Raw genomic sequence first — 16,912 nt, 5'->3', positions numbered from 1 at the left:
TTTCTCATCCTTGATGAACACCCCACCCCCAAGCTTCACAAGAGGAAAGCTGTTACCTCCGGTCCTCGTCACTGTCGGTTGACCAGGCCCTGCTGCTCAGCTTATCAGAGAGCCATCATGGCTTTACTTCAGTCATTGTTAATAAAAAAAATGGCACTAGGGGTGTGTGCCCCACTGGTCCGATTTTCATATGACATTTCTGGGTCTTGATAGTCAGGAGACTCTTCCTGGTATCCAGCCAATCCTGACCCCACTCTGAACATGTGTGCTTGGATGGTCCAGCCTGAGGTACTAGGGACTTGTCTACTAGGGTGAGTGGTCAGACCAATGACGTCGAGAAAGGCCACTTTTCTTTTGTGTATGTCACGGATTTGCAGTGGTCACAGAATCCATAGGATGGCAATGGGCCCACTGCCGCTGGAGTTAAAGGCGACTGTGAGCCATACGTGGGTGCTGGGAGCTGACCCTGGGCCTCTGGAAGCACATGGGGCACTTTAAGGGCCTGAGCAGGTCACTCTTTTTCCAAAGACAGAATCCTCTAGAACTTCCAATCTTCTGTGAAACATCTTTTTTTTTTCCCCCAAAGAAATTATTATTTTGTGTGTATGAGTGTCTGTGTACATGAGTGCCTGCGTGTATGTCTGTGTACCACATGTATTTCTGGTGCTTGAGGAGATTGGGAGCCTCCGTGTGGATGTTGGGAATCAAACCCGGGTCCTTTCCAGGAACAACAAGTGCTCTTAACCACTAAGCCAAGTCTCCGGTCCTATGAAATACTTTTAATAGTTGCTCCCAGCTATAGCAGCCCGGGTCTTCACATTTGTTGGGGTTGCTGCCTCTCAGTTCATTTTTGTTTTTGCTCATCTCCCGGTGGCCCAGGTGGCCTTCTTTGGCTCAGATACCTCTGGCTGTTGGTTCTCTGCCTCAGCCTCCAGGACAGCTCTGTGGTTCCATGAGGGCTCCAGATGCTTGCCTGCCTCTTAGTCCCTTGTGCCCTGGGTGGGCCTAGTCAAAGCTGGTTGAGTGCATAAGCTCGGGCTGTCCTCAGGGCAGCCTCCAGGTCAGCAGTGTGTCCAGTGCCTTGGGCTACCACTCGAGAGCCCCAAGCCTTGCCTCCCATGTGGCTGCACACAGCTAGTGCCCAGGCCTCAGCTGTAAAGGTAGGTGTGGCACCCTGGGGGAAGAGAATCAGAAGGGGAAGCTGTGTGGAATGGTCCTCACTGCTGCTACCCATTCAGTGGACCCTCAAGGATGCTGTCACCAGCCATGAGCAACCTCTTCCGGGCTGGGCACAGGAGAGGGTCATCTGGTGAGGCAATGAGGAACGGGCTGGGAATACGTATGGAAGTGATGAGCCACGAACTGGGGCCTTGAGGCAGGTGGCTAAGGAACTTCACAATGCCTTCTGGGGAGGGGAAGGGAGTTATCTTTAGGGATGAGGAGAGATTGCTCTATTCCTGTCATAGGTTATCTCCCTGTACCCTACATCTCCTGTCTGGAAGAATACAAGAGGTGGAAACATCTAGGCACAGGCCATTTAGGGTGGGTTCTTGGGACCCTCTTACCTGGGCCACCTGGCAGGCACACAGGACGCTGCCAGTAGGCTGGGGGCTGAGCAGCAGCACAGACATGCTGGGAACTTGCTTGCACAGCTGATTCACGATCTTAACCAGCACCTGTATGAGGGCGACACAGTGACCCACCACTCCCCAGATGTCCAGGACCTCCCAGGCAGGACCTGGCCTCCTGCAGGCCCCAGGCAGGCCACTGCACGACACTCACTGAGAGGGATTCGGCAGAGACGGTGTCCACGATCAGAGGCCCCTCTGAGTGCCGTCTCAACAGCTCCTGGGATTTCTCTGTAGCCTGTGGGGCAGACAGAGGAGCAGCAGAGGAGCCAGGATGGCTACTCCACATTTGAACTGAGACCCAGTCCAACAGCCCCCTCCCTCCCGGGCTTTCTCTAGAAAGGCCATTCGCTCTGAGGAGAGATGGCAGGGGCTCTGCCTGGTGTGGCCTGCTTTCTTGGGTTCCATCTGTGACCTTCTGTGACTGCCTCGGCTCTTCTATTCTGTCACAGGGCCTACAATAGTTGCTGAAGGTGAGAGGAGGAAGGCCAGATGGCACAGATGGCCTGGGAGGGGACAATCAAGAGCAATTAAGGCTGAACGGCATTTGAGTCAGGAGGCTGCCTGACAGGAATGGCAGCGGCGGTGGCGGGTGGGCAGGTGGGCGGGTGGGGGTGGAGGGGCAGGAGCTGTGGCCAGGCATAGGTGGGGAGTGGCTTGCTGATATGGCACACGGGAGCACATGAAATAGAATCCTGTCCCGGACTTCGATCCCAGTTCTGGAAGCTTCCTAGGGTTAGTGAGGTGATGTCTATGAGGCATGGCTGACCTTCTCTTACCTGGCCCTTCTCCAGTTTCCGGATGGCAGTGTTGGCCCGGCGCTGTAGCATCTTCAGTGTGGTCTGTAGCTCCTGCCGCTGCCACTGGGGTATCACAGCAGACTCTGCGACCTATGGTCAGAGCCGTGTGTCACCCTTGCCCTTCTCCTGACTTACAGTGCCAGGGGAGACACCATACCTACCCTGAAGACAAACATCTGGGCCAGCTGGAAGGCTGGGAAGGATGGAAAGGGCCCAGGAAGGGATGGAGGAGGGGACATGGCCAGTGGAGGGTAGGGACTGGAGTGGTGAGGGTGGCCCCTGACCTCGGTGAGACGTCCTATGTCCTTAGATAGCCGGTGAGCTTCCGGCAGGTCTCGGCTGCCCCGACTCAGTCGCTCGCTGGCTGCTTCCACCTCCTGACACAGGCTCTGGCCCACCTCTCGGGCCTATGGAAGGGGACAAGAAAGTGAAGGCTTCAGACTTACAGTCACCCTCCTAGGACAGGGTCTCATATCTCACTGCAGTCTGGGCCATATCAGAAATGTTTGCCAGGTGGGGCCAGTCAAGGAACCAGGCCTAAATTAGCAGCTGCTGGCAGATGCTATATCATAACAGTGTGTGTTCCACTGGGCATTGTTGAGCCTGTCAGCTGTGTGTCCCCCTCATCCCCTCAACCCCCCATTCAGAAGTCTCCAGGGCTGCTAGTATTCTAACCTGTTGGGCCTGCTCCCCAGTGATAGCCAGTAGGCGAGTGATGCCCTTGACCAGCTGGCGATCCCCAATAATCACCAAGTCCCCCACGGCCCCGGTACTTAGCAGGTGCCTAGAGGAAGATGAAGAAGGGGGTGAGAAGGGAGAAGTCTGAGCCCAGAGCACAAGATGGTGGCTGCTAAGATTGAGGGAGGATGACGATCCAGGGCTCAGGGACAGGGCAGCCCTGTCTAAGAGTAACTCACGTTCCACAGCACAGCTCCACTGAGGTCTGCAGTGCAGCCTGGGAGGCTGGTGCCAGTGCATGGGCCACAGGAACCCCCACTGACACTACCCGAACGGGGTCTGGGTACACCTGAGAGGACGGTGGGACAAAGGCTGTTAGATGCCCGGGGAGGACGGGGGAAGCCTTCTGGGATCACCCGTCTACAACATACCTCATCCAGTGAGCGGAGGCCAGGGACATGGGCAGTATGTGCCAGGGGCACTTCTTCCATGTACACAGGCTTATCCTGCCCCACGGCTTCCTGCACGTAGCACTCTACTGTCCGTAGCTGCTCTGTGGTCAGTGGGGCCTGGGGGTGGGGTGGGGACACAGAGCAACAGGCACAGGCTTGGTGACTGCTGTTGTTCATTAAAGGGTGGCTGATGTTCCCATCGGGGACAAGGTGAGGAGTGGCTAGAGGCAGAAGTAGTGTCCTGAGTAGAGGGGCCTTGCTGAGGTGAGGTTCTGAGGGACAGTGTCACGGTACTGACCCACAGCCCAGGTCCTCAACACCAGTCAACCCACCTCCTGTCTGTCCTGTAGTGTGTCACTTCCCATAAAGCCTGTCTGTGTCCAGCTCACCTGGGTGGCCACATCAAAGCGCAGCCGTTCGGGGTTGAGATGGGAGCCCCGCTGCTCGGTGGTCGGCCCGAGGGTCTGTCGAAGTGCCCAGCTCAGCAGGTGGGTGGCCGTGTGCTTTACCATGCATCCCATTCGCCAGGCCTGGAATATTTTTGTCACCCAGGGTCCTAGGTGAGGGCTGGGGTGGGGAGGGACAGGGGCCGCAAGACATCAAGAGTGGCGAGATAGGCCTCACCTTATCCACATACAGCTGCACTTGGTCCCCCACCTGTAAGCACTCGGGAGCCATGGCCTCATGCAGGATGAAGCCACCACAGACCTGAGCCCGGGACACAGGGAACAACACATCCTGGGGAGAAGAGGGCCAAGGTGCCAGGACTGCTTGTGGTCATGTCTCCACTTGTATGGCCTCACATCTGACTCCCACAGGAGTCATCCCCGGGGGTGTCTGACACTCACCTGTTGCCCTGTACGAACCAGGTAGCCTCGGTCTGAAGCCTGACCCCCTTGTTCAGCATAGAAGTTGGTTCTGTCCAATAAGAGGCCACAGCGCTGGCCTGCTCCCACGGAGGCCACAGCCGTCCCAGTCTCTAAATACAGCTGCAACACCTGGGCCTCACAGAGGCCAAACTCTGCCAGAGGCAGAAGGATTATCAGTGTTAGGGCCTGGGGATGGGGTGAGTTTGGGATGTGAGGCAAAGGTACCGGGCTTTAGAGGGTGAAGGAGAAAGCATTTCCAGATGAAGGAGGTAGTGACCCCTGCTGGACACTTTGGGCAATGTCAGAGGCTGGTGGCTACCATTTCTCTCCTTCCCAGTCAAGGTCAGGTAAGCTTGTGCCTAGCAGCCTGCCTCTAGGTTCTCACCATAATCCCCGTCGGGGCGAAGGGAGTAGTTGTACTTGGGGCTGTCATCAGTTGGGCGTATGCCTTGACGGTGCAGCTCCTCCAGTGCGTGGACATCAAGACACAATCCTTCCTCCTGAACTGCCTCTGCCTGCCGGGCCCGGTGCTACAACACAACCGTGTGTGTGTGTGTGTGTGTGTGTGTGTGTGTGTGTGTGTGTGTGTGAGGTGGGGTGGGGTTGAGGGGGTGCCAGGTGCACAGAACACACCACAGGATGGGAATTGAGCCTTTGAGAGCCCTGTCTCTGTGAACCCTGCAGCTTGCATGGAATAAGACCTAAGGGGGTTTGCTGGCTTTGAGAGAGCTATCTTAGGTGGCTAGTAAACGGACATGACAGGTGCCTCAGGGTCAGGTCTCTTTCCCACAACTACCCCTGGGGGCTCCTTCTCTTCTGCTTCTGTTTGGTCACTGGGGCTAATGTTCCTCTCTACAGACTAAGCAGGGCCCGTGGTTCTGTCTCCTCACCTATAAGGGTTGAGGGAGGAATGGCTGGGTCACTGCTGAGTCCCACGGCCTGTACCTGAGCCTCCTCTTGGGCTAGCCGCTCTAGTCCGGCAGTGTCAAGCTGCACCCCCTTCTCCTCTAGCATCAGTTCCACCAGGTCCAGGGGAATCCCCAGATTCCCAGACAGTGACAATGACCAGGCCACTTCAGCTGAGGAAAGAGAGCAGAGGGTTGTGGGTGGGAGCGGCAGATCAAAGGGAGGACAAGGAAGCGAGCTGGCTCAGGCTTTTTCAGTCACACAAACCCCTCCAGCATGCAAGGAGCCATCTTGAAACTTCGGGTTCTAAGGTCAGAGAAGAATGAGGGTAGCCCAGCATACTTCCAGGATGCATGGCATTTTGGTGGTCTCAGTTTAAACATGAAGCTGACTTTGGAAACAAGGGATGGGTGGTGGGGCTGGCTGGGTGGCTGGGTGGTTAGGAGAGTTGGGGTGGGGGTGAGTCTGAAGCCCCTGGCAGGCAGGCTGAAAGCTGCAGCCTTTGCTCACTCTGATGTGCCTGAGAATCCCTTTACTCTGGCTAGGCTCCCAACTCACCAGGGAATAAATCAGAAGGGCCCAAGCGCTTAACAGTGCGATCAATGATCCGACGGCCTCGCTGCAGGGAGGCCAGGAAGGCTGCCTCATCCTCTGACACCAGGCTGGCTATCTGAACCAAGGCAGGGCAGGGAGTAGATCTGGGTTTCCTTGGAGACAGGCTTCTCCCTACAGGAGAGACAGGCTTCTCTCCAGGCAGCCTCCCCTGCCCACCCCCTTACTTCACCCCGATCAATACCTTGACTGAGTTCTTCTGAAGTTCTGGATAAGCAGTTCCCTAGGGGTGTAAGAGAGTGTGGAAGAGATAAACATCCCACCCTTCCTCCATACCCTCGTATAAAGGGACACCTGCCCAGGAGGCTCAGATGCTTTGAGAATTTGGGAGAGACTCAAATAAGGAAGTGACTTCCCAGTGGGGCAGGTATGTAAGTGGAAGGGAAGCCTGAGGTCAAAGGTCCAGCACCCTGACTGAACATCCTTCTAAGGTCTCCCTGCTTTTTGTGAGCAAGACCAGCTTTCTCAGTCTCCTTGATGGGTGCAGGGCTGGACAGTGAGGGTGGGGCACCGCTGGGGCGCAGTGGTAGGTTCCCAAGGTCTCAGAAGGCGAGCAGAAAGGAGGCAGCTCTGCACTTACCAATGTCTCCACCACCACTGGCACCAGGTTGCCTAGAAAGCCAGGCGGGGCCTGCAAGACCTCTGTGGAATAGCGCACAGCTCGTCTGAGAATCCGACGAAGAACTAGCCTAGAGGGTTTCAGAGTGCAGGTGTGAACGCCTAGCATCATCTAGCCAGCAGTATGGGGAGTGGGGTGCTTCCCCAATTCCCTTTGAGCTCTCGACCTGATTTCACCTCCCCATTTCCCTCCCTCCCAGCCCTGCCGCTCCTGCAGCACCAGGCCTTCCAGACTCACGGGGCACCTGACATCCCTGGGGAGACACCATCAGCAATGCAGACACTGAGAGTGCGGATGTGATCGGCTATGACGCGGTATGCTGTGTCTATTCGTCCCTCATCTGCTGCCCCTACGCGGCCAGAGTAAGGGGGAGCCCCGCAGCTCTGTAAAACAAGAGAGCAGCTGCAGCTGTTGGGTCTGCCTGACCTGGCCCAGCACATGCCTGTTCTCAGCCATAAAACCGACCATATCCTGTAGGAACACCGTCCAAGAATGGAGTCCTGGGAAAATTCTCTGTGCGAGTGAGAAAACTCCAAGAAATCAAGACGAATGTGACCTCGGTTCCTTCAAAACACACGGGTTGTTCTTGGAATGAATGTGTTTTTGTGCTCCTGCCAGGTGTAGCGGATGGGAGAGTTTACCGAAGTTGGTGTCATTCATTCATCTCTATAGAAAAGTGTTTTTGCCACATGTGGGTTGTGTACTTGTGTTTGCCACTTGTGATTGCACACCTTACTCTTGTGAGAAGGTGATTCGTTTTAACAATAAATTGTCTGTTGCTCTGGATAAAGTTGGTTATTGCATGGGACTCTAGTCTCTGGACAGAGTTGGTTACTGCGTGGGACTCTAGTCTGCCTCATTTTTAGGTCCCACTTTCCCAGCTTCACATCAATGACCAGAGTAGTAAACAACGTCTAGAATGGTCTTCCCAGCACTGGGGAGGCAGATCTCTGAGTTCGAGACCAGCCTGGTCTACAGAGCAAATTCCAGGACAGCCAGAGCTACACAGAGAAGCCCTGTCTTGGGAAAAAAAATCAAATACAAAAACCAACAAAACAAAACAAAAACAAACAAAATAAACAACAACAACAACCAACACCCAGCAAAAACCTAAAGCAACAGAATGGCCTTTTGGAAGAGCCAGTGGTGGATAGGACTCCCTGGCCCTTGTGGGGCCTACGGTGGCCATCACCTGCTCAGTTTCCACGCACAGAGGATTCCTGAAGCACACCCCATCTGTGCTGGCTGGTTTCATGTCAATTTGACACAAGCTAGAGTCACCTTGGAAAAAGGAATCTCAACTGAGAAAATGCCTCAGCATGCTGGCCTGTCCGCAAGCCTGTGGTGCATTTTCTTGTTTGATGATTAATGTGGGAGGCGCCAGCCCACTGTGGGCTTATAAGAAAGCTGGCTGGGCAAGCCACAGTGAACAAGCCAGTAGGCAGCACTCCATCATAGCCTTTGCTTCAATTTCTGCCCTGACTTCCATTGAGGTGACTATGATATAGAAGTGTAATTGAAATAAATCCTTTCCTCACCAACTTGCTTATGGTCATGGTGTTTATTACGGCCATAGATATCCTAAGACATCATCCATCCCTAAAACAACTTCTCTAGAAGGTACGATCACCCTTGCTTACTTTATTTTTTATTGATTTATTAAGACAGGCTCTTACCACATAGCCCTAGCGGACCTAGAACTTGCTATGCAGACCAAGCTGGCCTCGAACTCATAGAGATCTGCTTGCACATACCTGGCCTCAACACTTGCTTTAAAGAAGAGGGAAAGGGTTTGGGAATGTGGCTCAGTTGACAGAATGCTTAACTTACATGCATCTAGCCCTGGGTTCGACCCCCTAGCACTGCATAAAACTGGGCGTAGTGACATATTCCAGTAATCCCGGAACTTAGAAGGTAAAGATAGGAGAGGATCAGAGGTTCAAAGCTATCCTTGGCTACCTGACAAGTTCAAGGGCAGCTTAGGATACATTAGACTGTTTAATTTAAACACACACACACACACACACACACACACACACACACACACACACACTGATATGTGTCAGGAGCAGATGTTAAATCTAGACCAGGCTGGTATGACTCCCTGTTTGTCTTTCTGATCTTCCTAGAGGTGACGGTCAGGGGAGAGGAAGCTGGTATGCACTCAAATATGCCACAGCAGGCCACTTAATCCGAGAGGCTCCAAGCATACTCTATAGTCCAGGCTTTGCCTTGCCACTCACTATGCTTCTTCAGCCACTCCCCCACCCCACCCACTGATGGGTCTTTTCCTTTGATCTCTGTGAGATATCTTCCCTCTACTCCCCTGCCACCATCTAAGCTGCACCCCTCCTGGACTGATAAACTGAGAGCAGTGGCTTTTCAGCTTTTACTGCCATCTGGCTCCAGCTCACCCTCCCTGCGGGAGTGCATGACAGCTCCTGCATCCGCTCCACTGAGCCTTCTTCCCATGCACAGAATAAAAGCCTCACTTTGGACTTCAAGACCCATAAGATGTGACTCTGGCTATCTTCTTTGCAAAGACTATCTCTAAAAATGTCCTTTTCCTCAGCACAGGCCACTTTGCTATAGGATTTTAAAGCTGCTTTTCATCAACAGATAACATCTATTTCCCTATTTCTTGAGCCTGAAGCCAGCCAGAGACTTCTTCTGGCCAACAGAAGATAGGAGAAAGAAATCTGGGTGTGGTGTTGCACACCTGTTATTCCAGAATTTAGGATCTAGAAGCAAGAGGTCACCACTGGTTACATACCAAGTATGAGGCCAGTCTGAGATGCCCTATCTCAAAAATGAAAAATTAAAAAAGAAAAAAGAAAAAGAATATAAAGAAAGGAAACCTCGCTTCTGTCTTCCTTCTTGGATCCAGCTGAGCTGGGATGAGAACAAGCTTGAGCTAGAACTAGCCAGCCAGATGGTAGCAGACACATGGCTTAGCCACCCATGCTGTCCCAGGCTGACAGTGAACCAATGCCCAACCACAGATGTTTGGATGAGCTCATGGGACACCAAAATTGACCCAGGAGAGGTGGCCTTGCCTGTGCCAGTGCCCAGACTCCTGAAGTGGATGTCAGCAGCCTTACAACACTGGTGTGCTACCCAGCGAAAAGCTCTTGGGCATGGGCTTCACCCACACCTCACAGGATTCTACCTCTGCTACTGGCTGTCTCTCTCAAAAAAGCAGCAACTATTGAAAGGGCCCGGAAAGGAAAGAAGGTCCTTAGTTTAGGATCTAACTTATACTTCCTGTTGGCTGAGAGCCAAGAAACTTCAGGACAATTGATAAAACTGAAGCCACCTAGAGATAGTTACTTGTGTTTGTAAAGACTTTTCAAACAATGCTGTTAAAAGCAACACACTTGGGGCTGGAGAGATGAAGAAGGCTTGCTGCTCTTCCCGAGGACCGGAGTTTGGTTCTCGGCACCCACACTGGGTGGCTCACAACCACCTGTGACTCCAATTGCAGGTGATCTGATGCCTTCTTCTGGTCTCTGTGGGTAGTATATACAGATACACACAGACTTGTACACACAATACACACACACACACTCACACATGACAAACATACACAGACACACACATACCACACACACACGCCATACACACACAGACACACAGGACACACACATGAAACACACACACACGACATACACACACACAGACATATAAGACACACACGGACACACAGGACACACACACATGACATATACACACAGACACACAGGACACACACACATGACATATACACACATGACAGACACACAGGACACACATAGGATACACACACACACTACATACACACACAGATACACAGGACACACACACACACATACACGACATACACACACACAGACATACAAGACACACACACGGACACACAGGACACATACACATGACATATACACACAGACACACAGGACACACACAGGACACACACACTACATACATACACAGACACACAGGACACACACACACACACACACACACACACACACACACACACACACACATACACACAGACATAGGTCCATATCTTTTCTATTTGAGCCTCTGTACCTAGCATAAAGGTTTCGGATTAGGGAAGCTAGTTGAGCCACACCCACTGGCAGCAGCAATCTCTTACAGCCACCTTAAAGAAAATGGCAAGCCCTCTCCCATTTCTAACTCTGCTGACACAGTAAGACTCTTCATGTGCCTAGATTCCAGGAGAATGGCAGCTGTTACTCTTAATTCCCCAAGTTGGTCTATAGGCTCAGGACACCAGACTTGGGATACCAGAGGTCTTATAGTATAGTGGATGCAGTCAAGTAGACTCGCCTTTTTCATCACATCCTGACACTCTCTGAGAAGCACATTTCTTTTCTGGGATGCAGGACTACTTATTAACTACATGGGATGAAGTCTTTTGCCTTCCTCTATGACCTCTAAAGGAAGGACCACCCATCAGCCTTGCGGCATGGCGTCGGGGCCTGAGCTCTCTTCAGATCCTGCCATGCTCCCGTCTGTGAAGTTAATAATTCTTTTACCCAAATGGACGATCTGCCTCAGTGTCCGCTTGAGCCCCAAGCCCAGAACCTTCCATAAAGGACACATGCACAGTTTGAACGGATGAGGGGAAGAGTAAGGGGTGACATCAGGCAGCAGGATACTTGATACCCTGGGATCCTTGGTCTGCAGTGTTCCCACATGTTGGGAATATTCCTGAGTCTCAACAACACCAAGGGAGGAGGGGTTGGGGAGACGGCTCAGCTGGTACAGTGTTTACCTCACAAGCACGAGGACCTGACTTTGACCTCTATAACACGCATTATAACAATTGCTGGCACGGTGGCATATGCTTGTAATGCCAGTGTTAGGGAAACACACACACACTGGAAAACTAAAAAACAATGGTGTTGAGGCAGAGTGGGGCTCACCTGGTGTATGGCGTCAAGCAATGGAGAGAAGAGGTCGGTGTCGTAAGTGGAACGTTTGCCCTGCAGTACGGCCACCAGCCTTTCCAGGCCCATTCCTGTGTCCACATGTCGCTGCGGCAGCAGCTGCAGGCTTCCATCTGCCTCTCTGGCCAGGAAAAGTGTGCAAGGTGAGGCCAACTGAGTGTGGCGGGTCTGAGGCAGGTGCTTAATTAAGTTCAGCAGAAACCTGATGACCCTCAGGCTGAGAGTAGCAGGGTCCTGAGGCCAGTGTCCCCTCCCCCCTATGCAAATGGAGAGGATGAAGGCCTTGACATCCTCTCCTTTCTCAGAAAGGTTAACTCCATTCTTACTCTTGCTTGGGTCCTTGTCTGGACCTAGACATGCCCACTAAGACAGATTCTTTGTCTTTAGAGAGACTTGTCAAGATACATTAGAAGAAAATAATAGCGGTCAACCAAGCTCAACTCCATCATTATGTGACAGGAGGCTAGAGAGCATCAGGAACTAGTCCAGGCTGTCACAGACAAGGACAAGAATTAGATCAGGTTCTCTTTCAAAAAAGCGTGCAAGTTCAGTTAGCAACTTATGGTAGCTATGGGCACCATTACCTGTAGTGTTGCATGAAGACCAGATTCCAAAGCTCTACCAGCTGGGGGCTTCCCACCCCGCCAGCCAGGTCATAGTGGATCTCAGTACAAGGCCCACAAGGCCCGGTGTCTCCCATCTCCCAGAAGTTCTCTTGTAGTCCGAAAGAGAGCACACGGCTGGCAGGCACTCTGGGGAGAAAGTTATGTAAGCGGTGGGAGACTGGCATGTCAGAAGCTGGCACCCCCCTGCTACGACAACCTCTCACCCAAGTCCATCTCAGGAAGAAGGGTCCCAGGGCTGACCGACAGCATGCTGGGGTATGCCAAACTCATGAGGGTTGGTACTGATAGTCTGCTTTCCACACTTCCTATTGCAAGTAGGGGACAGAAGAAGGGACCTGCCTGACTTACCCCAAGCTAAGCCAGATGTCTCTGGTCTCCAGGTCTGGCTCCAGCCCTGTCTTGGAGTCACCACTGAAGTAGGAGACCCATAACCTGTCCTCAGGGATCCCATAGACTTGAGTCAGTAGTTCCCAGGCCATGCTGCAAGCTTCCTCCTGTAGGCAAAACCACCATGGGGGTGGAGAGATGTGACAATGGGGCCACCCAAGGTCATGAGGTCAAGACAAAACCATTCCCACTACCCACCCTAGTTTCAGATCAAGCCACGTCCACTTCTGCCTTGAGTTTTTCATGCCCAGAAAGTGTCCCCATCCTTATAAGCCTACTTTCTTTCCAGACCCAGATGAATTCTATCTGCTCCATAACCCTCTCCACCCACTTACCCTGACCTGGGGACTTTATGTCCAGTGACTCCAGTGACTATCTCAGCACAGCTGTCTGGCCATCTGCTCAGCTAACTTTTAAACAGCCATTAGGCAGGAGACAGTCCCTTCCTTCAATCGGGGAAGTGAGGCATACTCCTTTCCACTGGACATTGTGTGTGTGTGTGTGTGTGTGTGTGCATGTGAACGCACACACCTGTAACTTGTGGGCATGCACCTGTGAAAGTCAAAGGACAACTATGGGGTGACTGTATTTAGGAGCTAATTTTTGTTTGAAACAGGCTCTCTCGTTTGCTTGGAACTTTGACTATAGGCCAGACTAGCTTGTCTGTGAGCTTCCAAGGATCCTCTGTCTCCATCTCCCATCTGGCAACTCCAGAATCACAAGCACACACTGTTGAGCTGCACTTTGAATGGGAGTGCTGGAGATCCACAAGAACTTTACCAACCAAGCCATCTTTCTGTTTCCCCCATAACACAGTGTGTCTAGCACTTGGCCACAATATCCAGCATTCAAAGACTTTCTTAACTCGAGAGCTCCCTGGAAACTCACCTTAAAATATTCACCCCCGAAAGCCCAATTTCCAAGCATCTCGAAAAATGTATGATGAGAGAGATCACGGCCCACATCCTCCAGGTCGTTATGGCGTCCTCCAGCCCTGACGCATTTCTGGCTATTAGCTACACGTCGGAAGCCTGCCATCTCGCTTCGTGGATCCACTGTGCCCAGGAAGATGGGCTTGAACTAGAAACGCATAAAAGTCGGGGAGGGGAGTTCTTAAGTTCCTTACTACAAGGTTAAAGTGGGGAGTGGATGCAGATGGCTGTTGAAACTCAATGATATTTGTGACCCCAAGGGTGCAATGTAGTCTTGGCCCTGGGCACCCCAGAGGCTCAGGCAGGCGTTTCTAGTGTATATGAAGTAGAGAAGAGGTGAATGAACCTAAACCAGAGACCTCTGCCTAGTAAAAAGTAGTAAAATTTACAGATAAGGAAGAGGTTGGACAGAGTCAAAGCTTCAAGAATATTACCAAGCCCGCAGCAGGAGCGCAATAAACATCTACTTAATAGATGAATTGTATTTATTTAAATAGTCTTCCACTCAGAGTCTGCCCCTCAGGGCTTCATACCTGCTATCCAGGGATAATAAACTTAATTTCTCCCCATAAGTTTCCAAGCTCATTCCCCAAGACCTAACCAGCTCCCCACCCATTTTACCCAGCCCCTCTTCCAAGTTCTTCCCTCTTCCGAGTTCCGCCCCTCACTTTTTTGATCCAACCCTGAAGCGCTTTTCTTAGGCTGACTCCAGAGCTCTGCCCCCGATCGGAGTGGCCCCGCCCTCACCTGGTTCATGCCTGCATTGACGAAAAGCAGGCTGGGGTCGCCGCGCGGCCTCACGGAAGCGGAGGGCACGAGCCGGTGGCCATGGCGATCTCGGAAGAAGCTCAGGAAGGCGTCCCGCACGGCCGCTCCATGGGGTGGACTGGGCTCGGTTGAGAATGGCTGCCATGGGCACGACCTCCCAATAGCTCGCCGCAGCCTCCCGGCTGCAGCAACTACCGACGCCGCCATCTTAGCTCCGGGCAACGGCTTCGCGGGGTCAAAGAGTGTCGTACGGAAGGACGCCTAGTGTTTCCTACAGCGGCCCCTGGCGGGTGGAAGACTCAGAGGGCAAGTCTCCGCTTCTGGTGGAAGTGGTTCCGCAAGAAGGGAACTTCCCCTGGCAAGCTACTTTGCACACATTAGGCCCTTAATTCATCCAGGATTAAACAGTTAATCATAAAAAGATCGCTGGAGAGATGGCTCAGCGGTTAAGATCACTGACTACTCTTCCAGAGGTCCTGAGTTCAATTCCCAGCAACCACATGGTGGCTCACAACCATCTGTAATGCGTTCTGAGGCCCTCTTCTGGTGTGTCTGAAGACAGCTACAGTGTACTCACATACATACAATAAAGAATAAGTCTTTTAAAAAAAATCATAAAAAGATCGTTATGTTCTAGGCTTTATTTTGAACGTTAGTAGTAAGATTAGCACAATGTCTCTGCTTCCAAAATCTGTATTCTGGCAGTAACAGTTGTTGTGTTATTGATTCTGTGGAGTTGCAAATGAACAGGTGTGGGTACAATAACGTGCGTGGGCCGTGTGGTTTGTGCTGACCCAGGCTGACGAGTGCCAAGGGATCGTGAGTATTCAAGAGGTGGTCAACAAGTATAGAAGCCTGTGTAAGTGCCAGGCACCACTCTAAGACCTTGCCAGGTCCTCTGCTGCCCTCGGTTTGCAGAGAGCCACTTTGTCCTTAGGGACTGAAGCAGGTACTTTGGAGCAGGTGGAGACATGGAAGCCAGACTGCATCTGCTCCATTATTAATTGCTTAATGACATTTGGTCTTTTAATTTGCTTGGGGATGAGAGAATCCAGGTCGCCAGGTCAGGACAAAGCTGTCTTCTGGAAGCTGTGAGGATGGTGTTCCATAAGCCTCCCAGGGCCCTGAGGTTTTGGGTTTTGCTGAGAGAGAAGAGATACCTGTCCTGGCAGGCCAGTCCCCTTGACTCTCTTCCATGGTAAGAGCAGTAACTGAGAAGCCCACAGACCTTGTAGGTGCAGTTTGACAGCTCAGGGGCTTCTCATGATGACCTTGCTTGACCTTTAGTCTGGGAGACTGAGCAGATCTGGGGAGAGAAAGGGATTCGCCAAGTTTAAGACCCAATAGAGCAGAGGTTCTCAACCTGTGGGTTGCGACCCCAAATGTCAGTTATTTTCATCACGACTCGTAGAAGTAGCAAAGTTGCAGTTATGAAGTAGCAATGAAAACAATTCTGTGGTTAGGGGTCACCACAACATGAGGAACCGTGTGAAAGGGTTGAGGCATTATGAAGGTAGAGAAGCATTGCACTAGAGATGACAGAACTGAGGTAACTGTGGTCTGAGAGACAGCCTTGGCCTCCCAGGGGGCTCCTTCGCTCTTCAATCTTTGTGTGTTATTTGGGTCTTTTGAAGCACAGCTTCTTTTCAGGGAACACACGGTCTATTTTGGACTTGAGTTTCTATAGCAACAATGAATTTTGACGAGCCTGTGTATCTATCCCATGATCCTCTGGCCTCTCCTTTTCCATGTAGGTTAAAGGTGTTGTTCTGCCTATTTTGGCTTCCTCCAGCATTTTTGGAACAGAAACCTGAAGCCAGATGGGGGTTTCTGAGATTGGCGACCTTGAGAAAATACTGTGAGATTCTTTAACTAACTGCAACGAGACTTTTCCCAGATAGAGGAGAAGGAGACCCACAGCTTCTGTGTTATAATAGTGAATCTGTACTTTAGACTAACCTGAATGTAGTACTGTGAGCTGCATAGTGGCTTTCACATTTAATTCTGGCACTCGGAAAGTAGAGGCAGGTGGACCTCTGTGAATTTGAGGGCAGGACAGCCAGGGCTACACAGAGAGACCCTGTCTCAAAAAATGTAGCTTTATTGGTTAATACAAAAAATAAAAAGGAGGCCATGACTGCTCCTTGGTACCGTGGGGCTTTATCGTAGACCTGAGGGAAAGCATGGCCAGAGGCAGGGGCATTTGGGAGAGTCCACAGTGAACATGACTCTAGGCCAAGCCATATGAGGAGAGACAGGAGGGGAGAACCAGGAGACCCAAGAGGCCAGGAGGGTCAAGGGCAGACAAAAGGACTGGGTAACGGACATGGCTGTATTATAGAGGGAAGGGCAGCCCAGTTCCTGGGCCAGAGAAGTTTAGGATAGGGGCTGGGATATGCTAGTCATATCCTGTAACAGGTAGGGACTAAGGGATGCTGTGAGAACCTGGTAGTCAGGCCCAGTGTTAAATAGTCACCTTAGTTAGCTCTTTGTCCCGAATCTGAGAGCTAACAATTGGGTTTTGCTTAGGATCTATGAGGCCCTGGGTTCATCCACTCACACTACATAAACTAGACATTGTGAAGAGCACCTGCAGCCCCGGCACTCCAGAGGTAGATGCTGGAGGACGGGAAGTTCAAGGCCATCCTCAGCTAAATAGAGAACTTGAGGCCAGCCT

The 16,912-nt window shown here is 51.8% G+C and overlaps 1 protein-coding gene across 1 annotated transcript; it reads right to left on the bottom strand.

The window, feature by feature from the left end:
- Window positions 1–759: 759 nt before the first annotated feature.
- Window positions 760–14,466, bottom strand: Aars2 (alanyl-tRNA synthetase 2, mitochondrial). The gene is made up of 22 exons (XM_034521833.2): window positions 14,215–14,466; window positions 13,424–13,615; window positions 12,497–12,642; window positions 12,107–12,274; window positions 11,499–11,643; window positions 6,802–6,947; window positions 6,526–6,634; window positions 6,130–6,168; window positions 5,892–6,003; window positions 5,373–5,506; window positions 4,813–4,957; window positions 4,407–4,579; window positions 4,183–4,296; window positions 3,948–4,088; window positions 3,538–3,675; window positions 3,346–3,455; window positions 3,104–3,212; window positions 2,713–2,835; window positions 2,408–2,518; window positions 1,783–1,866; window positions 1,566–1,676; window positions 760–1,174 (listed from the first exon to the last, which is right to left on the bottom strand). The coding sequence occupies exons 1-22, from the start codon at window positions 14,440–14,442 to the stop codon at window positions 1,010–1,012; spliced, it is 2,943 nt and encodes a 980-aa protein (XP_034377724.1). The 5' UTR covers window positions 14,443–14,466; the 3' UTR covers window positions 760–1,009.
- Between the last annotated feature and the right edge of the window lie 2,446 nt (window positions 14,467–16,912).

Source organism: Arvicanthis niloticus, chromosome 17 (assembly GCF_011762505.2).
Source record: "Arvicanthis niloticus isolate mArvNil1 chromosome 17, mArvNil1.pat.X, whole genome shotgun sequence".
Classification (NCBI taxonomy): domain Eukaryota; kingdom Metazoa; phylum Chordata; class Mammalia; order Rodentia; family Muridae; genus Arvicanthis; species Arvicanthis niloticus.
The sequence above is the reverse complement of the archived record's forward strand: the minus strand, read 5'-3'. Positions and strand labels throughout refer to the sequence as shown.